Here is a 9,946-nt window from a genome sequence, read left to right as displayed (position 1 = left end):
TGACGGCGGGATCGAACCCGGGCCGTCGGCGTGCTAGCCGAGCGCGTTACCGCTAGGATAACGCAATATTATAATAATATAATTTCATTAGGAGTATATCTTTAATCTATTGAATAATTTTTTTCATTTGAAATTCCACAGATGTGGCTTCCCCCTTCCGCTTGTTCTATAGTCGGTTAAATTTCAGTTAAACAAATAAAAAACAAAAAGCATTCATACCGAGAAAATAAAATTCACCCCGTCGACTTGATGAACACCCCCGCATTGCGTGTGGCGCCCTCCCTTTCTTGGGGTGCAGTACTACGATGCCGCTGGGGTCACTCAAACCCCCAAAACTGATCCTCTACTTTAGTCAATCCTCTTTGGTTGGTGCGCACATGTTTCAAGTTGATCGACAAGAGCAACTTGAGTCACTAAACAATTCCAGAAAGAATTGTCGAAATAATACTAAATACTCCCATAGAATATTTAACTCCAGCTATGGATCCTTGATAAAACTCATCCGCAGCTTAATCATTTCTGTTCCTTACGATAAAGCAGGTAAAGACACTTCGACTTGAACTTTTCCAAGCCACCGATCGAAATTCTAACCTCTAAATCGGTCTTTTCGCCCTGCAAATACCCTCAATTCACCGAATTTACGTTTTGCAGATAACAACATAGAAATACCACAAAATGGCAACACCCCCGAGGCAATTGTTATGTGGTCTGGATTATGCAACAGTCCCAAATATTGACACCTGTTTGCGAGCAGCACATGATGCTAGGTATCAGACAACTTTGCGAATTTTCAAACTTATTTTATTAGAGCACATGATAATGTATGATAAATTCCTTTTTTTTCTTTGTTCTGTTTTTGATTATAGTTATCTCTTCATCATGGCTCCACTGGTGAACCCTCGGTTTACTCAGGAATTTGTCTCAGGGGCAGCGAAGAATCGAGAAGGTCCCTTCACACGACCAGACCTCATGTTGAGAAGTTCGGACTGGAATCGTTTGATTATAGGAAAGCTCTCCCCCACCATAAATGTGGACTCACCAATTCCGCACGTCAGAGCAAACAGTGAAGCCGCTTTGCACCAAGAGATCTCATTTGCGTCTCACCTAAGTATCATGACGGTCACTTTCCAATTGACTGGAGGTCTGGATCGGAACATGAACCTGGCAAGAATCGTGTGTGATAAAATGACAACAGCTTCAATTCTGAAGTTTCTAATTCAAGTCCCAATGGAGAATCCCTTGAAGCAGTCCTTGTCATATCGCACTGATGAAGAAATCAGTTGCGAGAGCCCCTGGGAGTGGTGGAACGGCTTCAGAAATGTCTGTGACACCGACAGAAAGCTCCGAGTGGCTCTCGTTTTCAGCGCAGACCTTCCCGACGAGGCAGAGATCCAAAGATGGATTGGAGAACCCGTCAGGGCACTCATTATCCCCACTAGTCTTTTCCTGACTAATAGAAAAGGTTTTCCAGTGCTCTCCAAAGCACATCAGAGCGTAATTCACAGATTCTCCAGTCTCAATGTGAGGTTTATAATTACCGGGGCCAATCGGGCTACTAAAATATCGCTTTATCAGAGTTATTTGGATTATCTATGGAAGAGAGAATACGCATCTGATGGTCCCCTGGAGCGTTTCTGTCGTGGCTACGAGGACTACCTCCAAGTTCCCCTTCAACCCTTGAAGGATAACCTCGATTCCAGCACCTACGAGGTTTTCGAGGGAGATCCAGTGAAATACGCCAAGTACCAAACTGCCATATTTCAAGCAATCGTATACAAAATGAAGAACAGCAAAGGACAGAATTCACCGAAAGAATCTTGCCCGAATGATGGATGCCCTGACACCTCTCAGGCCTTCACCCTCGACCAAAACAGAAACTTGATAATAACTGTTGTTGGCGCTGGTCGAGGGCCCCTGGTCCGTGCAGCGCTGCAGGCAGCAGACATGGCCAAAGCTCGAGTTCGAGTGTATGCAGTGGAGAAGAATCCCAATGCCATCGTGACACTCCATGCTCTGAAGGCAGACATCTTCGGGCCCAGAGTGACAATCGTTGCCTGTGATATGAGGGATTGGAAGAGCACAGAGATGGCGGATATACTTGTCTCAGAGTTGCTGGGCTCCTTCGGGGACAACGAACTATCGCCAGAGTGCTTGGACGGGGCCCAGAACTTCCTCAAAGATGATGGCATCAGTATTCCTCAGCGATACACGTCCTACATAGCACCTGTACAATCAGCCAAGCTTTATCAAGGCCTCAAGGCATTATATGACAAAGAGAAACCCCCTCAAGCTCATTTTGAAACACCTCACGTGGTCTATCTTCAGAGCAAGTACGATATCGCACCTGTTCAGGCTCTCTTCACTTTTTCACATCCCAACAGAGACTCCGTCATAGATAATTCGAGATATGAGGTCAAGACGTTCAATGTTCAGCAGAACAGTGTACTGCATGGCTTCTCTGGATACTTCGATGTAGTTCTCTTCGAGAATGTCAAACTGAGCATTGTACCAGCTTCTTACAGCACAGGGATGGTTAGCTGGTTTCCTATATTCTTTCCCATCAAAGAGCCTGTTCAACTCAAGGCTGGGGATGAGATTAAGGTCCACTTCTGGAGAAGGTGTACGTCGAAAAATGTCTGGTACGAGTGGACTCTCAGTAAACCTATCCCTGGCAGTATTCACAATCCCAATGGAAGATCTTCTACGATTGAGCTTTAATGATCGATGATTCTAGAGTTCTTTCTTTTTCCTCTTTTATTGTGATGGTTGAGGAGAGGGAGCATGCGATGTATTGCCCGGACGCTGGGCGTCGTTGGGAGTAAGGACGGGTGGGATTCCTCCACTCACCTATAAACAAAAACCTATATCTGAAAAAGATATTTATATTTTGTATTTCTCGAGTACTCATTTTCATATCTTCATTACTACATTTTATTTGTACGAGAAAAACTGTTGAGCATTTGTGGAATAGTTCTTTTTTTTGGATCAGTAGTTAAATTCACTTACTCGATTAAGTGCAGATTTTTATTTTCTTGAAAAATCAATTTCATGAATGGAAGAGACGAAAAGTGAAAAGGATTGAAGTGAATTATGTGCATTATTATTATTGTATTGTGTGCAGAATTTTCTGTTTAATGATCGTTTTGGAATGATTCAGGAGAATGAGAATTGCGATTTTTTGCTGGCCGAGCACACGCTTTCAAAACAATGATAAACACGAGTGACATTCTTGACCTCACGTGTTGTTGAGATGAGATATCATATTTATTCCTCTCTCATTTGAGATTCCATTCATGCCTATTCATTCGTCATTATTCTGATTATTAATCGAACTATTTCAGAAATCTTCAATTAATTCCGAATGTTTGAAAACCTGACGTACACAACATTATTTTTCTTCGTTTTTATTTATTCAAGTTCTGGGAAAAGGCGTTTAATTACTTTCCAGAATGATTTTCGATTCTCGATTTATTTTGTTTCTCATGAGAAAAACTCAATCTCCAAACAGAATAAAAATTTCCGTAAGAAAGTGATAATAGTGATAAACTGTCAAATAAATTGTGAAGAATTGCAATAATTTGATACATGAATTTATTCATGAAGGATAAATTGAATAATTACAAGTATTTCAGATTAATTCCAAGACTTCCATGAACCTGGGTTTACAAGTGTTATACCTTTATCTTTCTTTTCAATTACATATCGGCATGTTAACATGGGAACGTAAATGCCAAAGAATCTCATCTCCCAATAAAGTTTTGATAATTTTTCTCGATTTTTCCCGATTGAATTTCAGTTTTAGTTAAATCAAATTTTCAAATTTTTTGGTATGTACAATAATTTCTAACTAGGTAATTTTCTATTATTCACGTATCAGACGGAAATTCAAAAGCGAGAAGTACAAATTATGTAGCAACAACTCAGTCTGAAAACCAGATAAACAATTGTGCAACAAAGTGATAAAAGTGATGAACTCTAAAATAATTATGAACAATAAAAATTGTTTTTCATACATGCTTTCATTTGTGATTTATACTCGGCCCCGGTATAATATTTGTCAGGATATTAAAGGGAAAGAAGCCTCTTATCGATTATCGAATTGATAAGAAAGGTCGTGTGATAGAACAACCGAAAAGACTATGAACGTCTGTCAGTATTTTCCCGGCATTCAATTATCGTCATTCGTTTGAGTCACGCGGTCGTCTGCGCTCCAATTGCAAGGCATTCGTTGTCTCGTGTCTCGAAGAACAACCAAACGCTCTAAAATCATTATTTCCTCAAAGAAACATTGATTGTCAATTGTTTAACAATGGCACGACTGGTGAGTCAAGTTTTTAAACACAGTTTGAAACCATTTTCGTGTGCACAAGGATCGAAAATTGGTAATTGTCGATGTAAATTCGCTGGTTTCACGCATGTGAGGAGCATCGTCACCACATCAGTCTTCAGGGCGGGTAATTTTTGAATTTCATTTTATTTTGAAGGTACCTGTTGTGATCGGGGGTGTAATTGAGTAATTTCATAATTCAGAGAAATGGTTCACTGAGAAACATGAGTGGGTGGAGATAGACGGGAAAATTGGCACTGTCGGCATCTCAGATTACGCACAGGATGCACTTGGAGACGTTGTTTATGCACAATTACCTGATGTAGGGACGGAAATTAAACAAGATGGTAACTAGATTATTCATGCCTTTCCTCTTCACTATACATCGTAAATTGCGAAACGTGATAATTTAATTTAGCTCTGAATCATTTTTTTTTTCGAAAATATCTTGTAATTTAAAAAGGATGGACATTTTTTCAATGGAATCAAATTAAATTTGGTGAACTTCCTTGGTAGGAAGTTTTGTAAGAAATTCAAAAATCATTTTCCTCGACGATAAAAATTGATATTGATATATTCTGGTGAATGGTATCGTGTTCTGATTTCATGAAGCTGATGTCAAAATAAAATCTTCCCCGCGTGTTCTACCACTTTAATATTATTTTTATTTCTCCTCTGAAATGGCTCGATCCACTGAGCTTCTCAATTAAATATATTTTTAGAGGAAGTAGGTGCACTCGAGTCAGTAAAAGCAGCCTCCGAGGTGATAAGTCCAGTGAGTGGAAAAGTTGTGGAGAAAAATGATGCTGTTGAGAATAAACCCGGCCTCATTAACACCTCGTGTTACACCGAGGGTTGGCTATTCAAAGTCGAGCTCTCCCTACCCGATGAAATAACGAAATTGATGAATGAAAAGTCGTACGAAGAATTCTTGAAATCCGATCCACATTAACTGATACGAGTAATTAACTGATTGCTGATTACGAAGGCACATTAGGGATTATTTATTGGACAGATCTGGAAAGCAATACGGAGAGATTGCCCTCATTATCTCCTCATTTTTGATAAAGTGTGTCACAATTCATCCAGCCTCGAGAATTTGTGATGAAATAATTCGCCACGACCATCATAATCATTCGATTCTCTTTCTCACGACTCAAAGTCTTATTATTCATTGCAGGAATTTAAATAATTGATATATTGGTCGAAATGAATATTTGTAGGACGATCCTATCATGTTTCTGTTGATAATAAAAATTATACTTACAGTGAATTAATTCATTGATTAATTTATAGCATTTTAATTCAAGAATTTTTAATTTTATGGAAAATATTGAACAAATATTCTTTTTTCATTGTTTTTAAATAACAAGAAGAGTTGAGGATTCTTTAATCATTCGTGAACAGGAGAAAATGCATCTCTGATATTTTTCATTCTATTTTGACTCTGTCTAAAAAAAAATTCTATCAAATTGTAATTCTTAGGAAGAATAAATCTTAATTGAAAGTCTGTACAAATAGTCTTGTCTAAGAATTTGACTTCGCAACTGCTATTCTGTAAGACGTCGAATGAAAAATAATCGGAGATAACGATTTTTGATAGAAATAAACAATCGCAAGGATGATCATTATCTTATTATGTTAATAATAAAGATATATATTTACAGTCAATGAATCTTCACTTTTATCATTTTTTCGGTATCATGTTTCTTTTCTAGATAATTTACAATTGCCAGCGGTCAACGGCAGTGTTAACAACGCACAAAGTATTTTATATTTATATTATGATTTATATTCTCCACTTGCTGTTTTTTGTATTTCCACCACCATTGGCTTCTCGGTTAATTTTTCATTCCATCGAATAAGCATTTTCATCAATTTTTACTATATTGGATTTTAGTCACATCAAATATTTAAAGTAGAGTAATCAATTGTTTTAGGTAATATTATTCTCATCCGATTAATAATAATAAAACTGTACATAGAATATTTCACACAATGTACAATCAAATACCTTCATGAAGTATTTCGTTAAGACTTTAATAGTTTCTTCTTTTCCAAGTAATTTTACAATTTACAGGTTTTTTTTTTCTCGATGAAAGGGAGTCGCGATTTGTGAAATTGATCGGACGCTTAAACAGACAATGGACGTGTCTTATCGTGCAGAGATAAAAGGCTTTTGCTCATCTTAATCCACTCGTTAATCATCCAACTCTTCTAATTGCTTGCAGTCGCATTCCCATTTGTTCCTTGACTTTATTTTCATATTGTTACTTTAGGGTGCGAGGTAAAAGACTGTTTTCTTCCAAATATTTTCAAACCGGCAGACGTACCATAAATAACAAAATCAATGGAGCATGAAACCATTCTCATTGTTGGACGTGAAAAATTTATCGAAAATATTAGACAGTATCTAATATTTCAAATAAAATCTTTCACTACTGAATTACTGAATACACTGAGAAAAATAATGTAAATCCAATTGTCAAGAGTAGTTGTAGAACGAAAATTGGTGGTTGAAAAATAAATAATGTCGGCTTAAATTAAAAATAATATTAAACGATTTGTGGCCGGAGGGAAGTCCAGAGTGATCACAATTCTGGTGATATTCCAGTTTCTCTGGAATTTGATAATAAAAAATCCATGGGGAGAAAAACTGAACAGCTTTAGTGATAAAGCCAATCTGTCAGATCCTGTTCATTCTACTGGCTCATCGTTCCCTTCGGCAATCAATCATGGGGGATTATTTAATATGTTGAGAGTGTATTTCACTGAGGTATGTGGTTAACTAGACATGTGAAAATATAAAAACTTAATACACTTAATGAAGAGGTAGTCAATCACGCCAATATTGTTCGTCAATATTGTTCTTCAATTTCATCATAAAAAAAATGTCTGCTACCTCGCAATCGTTGGGGAAAATTGTTAATTGTAGACGCAATAGTGCAATTAAACCTGGACTTGATAATTTTAGGAACATATTCTCGTTATTTTATTCATCAGGTTTATTTTCTGTGCAATGTAGAGACGAGCAAACTCGAGGGAATCCTTGCTCCTGTCTTTACTCTTCATTGGTTCCAGTGATGGCCCCTGCACGATATGTCAAACAAAAACAATCTCACCCTCCAATATCTATTCCAGTAATCACATGATTAGTGTGTTGCGTAAGTTATTCCTATCAACATCCAAAAAATATAATATTCTCGGTTCTTAGAGTACTCGTTCTCTCTAGGTAATTAAATTTAATTCGCGTACATTCATAGCTAATCATTACAAGAGGAGATTCTTTCTTTCAAATCGCAAAACACTCTTCAGGTACATCCCCGCTGCGCGCACTTCTTTATTTTAGTTTTTATAAATCGTTGTGTTTGGTTTTTTTTTTATGTTTCAATTGGAATTTTACAGAAAACTTTCTCATTGAATGCAAAGTATGAAAGCTTTATTGAATATTTCAGAGGCTGTTCGATTATTTGTTGCAATACAGTAGATTTTCCGTTATAGTCGCATGAATGGAGATGTAGGGGAAGCGAATTCGGAATATTCTCGTGGCAAATTCGAATACGAGAGAAATTTATTTTCGGCTATATTTTGCCCGGAATTCAATTCCACACCGGACGAAGCAATTAATTGTTCACATCTTGGAGAGGTGCGACTGTAAGAGGATTTTACTGTAATGCAATTTTGAGGAGTCAACTCGCATTTTTCTTTTATTGGTAAAAATTGGGAAATATGCGTTTTATATTTTCGCTGAATTGTGACGTCCAACAATGAAAAAATTTTGTAGCAAAGTCCAATCGCTTCTGCACCATGTCTGTTATCGAGCAAGGATTCCACGCCGTGTTTATGAATTTAATCTCACAGCAGTCGTAAAAATTTGTTTTCTAGCACCGTCACAATATAACGAATGGCTTTTAGGTACCCAAAGGCCTAGGAAAAATGACGGCCTTCACAGCACTGAAAGAATTATTTTCGAGGCATTCCACAATATTTCATTCGAAATTTTCTTTCCCAAAAATAATACATTATACAAAGTTGAAGGTGTCAACAATTGTTTGTAACATGATTTGATACATATGCGGGGTGTATTGAAAAATTATTATTGTTTACCCGTTTCTTGCAAAAAGCCCAATTAACAATGAGTTTATTAGATTTTACTGAAATTTCTGGATGAATTCTAGAACATATCGAAAAATGGAGGAAATACAATTTTGGTGAATTGAAATAGTGTGGAATGTCCCTTGTATATTTTCTTCATATTCAACTTGACAGCTAAACAATTAATCTATGTTTAGTGAAAAATAAACTAAGTTATGTTTACTTCCTCGTATTTTTGTGGTTGTTCTGTAACTTGATGGTATTCTTCCCAGAGTCCATTCGTATCCGCTAAATATAATGTCTCTTCTCTCCCTTAACGTTTGCTAAATATTCTTCCCCTCCATTAATTATAATTAACAACTGCAATAAGACGATGATAGTTTCTTACTTCATAAATGTTTTATCCTCATCTTGATTTCTTAATGAATATCAATAAACTATTGAGATAATTGTAATGGGACCACATAAACCTTGCTCCAATGATGAATTTATTAAATTTTCTTTATTTACTTTTATTTCATTTTTTGTTAGACGTCTTCTTACTTTTTCACTTAACATAAAACTCTATTTATTTTACAATATACAAGTAATAAAATATCGCGATTTGTGTTGTTTTTATGTAAAATGTGTGTTATATTTTTTTTACTGTTTTTCCGCCACCTATGTATCCTTTTTCATTGCTTTTTTTTTTGTAAAAAAAAAGGTTTTAATGAAGATTTGCCGCTCTTTTAATTCAATTTTCCTACAAATTAGTGAAGACATTAAGTAGCTAATCATTTTATTCTCTTTATTTTTCTTCATCTTTGTAAGCAACAGAAATATATATATTTTTCCTTCTTTTATTTTTCCTTCATTTAAACTATACACAAAATATCATAATTACATATTTAACATGATGCTTAATCGTCTCTTCATCCTTAATGTTTTTTGTTTTTATCAATTGTATTGTTTTTTTCCATTTTTCATCATTTAACCTCTATACAACGTAATTGGAATGTGTTAACTAATATTTACAATTATAGTAGCCCTGCTTGTTGTGCAAGTGTGAGAAAAATGCAGATTAAAAAAAAACGAAAAAAAAAAACATTGCTCGAACAGATTGTTGGACATCTCATATCAGGAAGTAGGGATGCCCCCAGGTGGGCCAAAAAATAATTCACCTCTCGATTTTTTTCTCATCTGTCAAAAACCCCACACAAAAATATATATATAAATATTGCCATGGCGTTTCAAACGCATCACAATTTCCCTCTCTCTCTCTCTCCCTCATTTTTCTCATTCCCCTGCTTTCAATCTGTCAACAACTGAAGAAAAAAAAAATCATTATGCCCATTGAATCCCCTTGCAAAGAGTAGCACAAACGGCCGATTAAATTTCCCTCATTTTCCTTTGAATCAAGAGTGAAAGATGATTAAATAAAATTAGGGTCCCGGTTCTATCTACTCGCAATTCTTCCGTCAACTGTAAAAAAAACATTGTAAATTCTCCAAATAATCAAATAATTATAATGGAATTAAAAACAAA

General features: G+C 36.1%; 2 protein-coding genes across 2 annotated transcripts; both read left to right on the top strand.

The window, feature by feature from the left end:
• Positions 1–377: 377 nt before the first annotated feature.
• On the top strand, positions 378–4,014 carry csul (protein arginine N-methyltransferase 5). The gene is made up of 3 exons (XM_011315782.1): positions 378–540; positions 652–767; positions 867–4,014. Exons 2-3 carry the CDS (start codon positions 676–678, stop codon positions 2,716–2,718), a joined length of 1,944 nt encoding a protein of 647 aa, XP_011314084.1. The 5' UTR covers positions 378–540; positions 652–675; the 3' UTR covers positions 2,719–4,014.
• An 81-nt stretch (positions 4,015–4,095) lies between these two features.
• On the top strand, positions 4,096–6,002 carry ppl (pumpless). The gene is made up of 3 exons (XM_011315781.1): positions 4,096–4,454; positions 4,531–4,674; positions 5,050–6,002. The coding sequence occupies exons 1-3, from the start codon at positions 4,310–4,312 to the stop codon at positions 5,277–5,279; spliced, it is 519 nt and encodes a 172-aa protein (XP_011314083.1). The 5' UTR covers positions 4,096–4,309; the 3' UTR covers positions 5,280–6,002.
• The last annotated feature ends 3,944 nt before the right edge of the window (positions 6,003–9,946 follow it).

The sequence above is a fragment of the Fopius arisanus genome, unplaced genomic scaffold (assembly GCF_000806365.1).
Source record: "Fopius arisanus strain USDA-PBARC FA_bdor unplaced genomic scaffold, ASM80636v1 scaffold00005, whole genome shotgun sequence".
Lineage (NCBI taxonomy): Eukaryota > Metazoa > Arthropoda > Insecta > Hymenoptera > Braconidae > Fopius > Fopius arisanus.
Note: the sequence above shows the minus strand (reverse complement) of the source record. Positions and strands in the feature narration are given on the sequence as shown.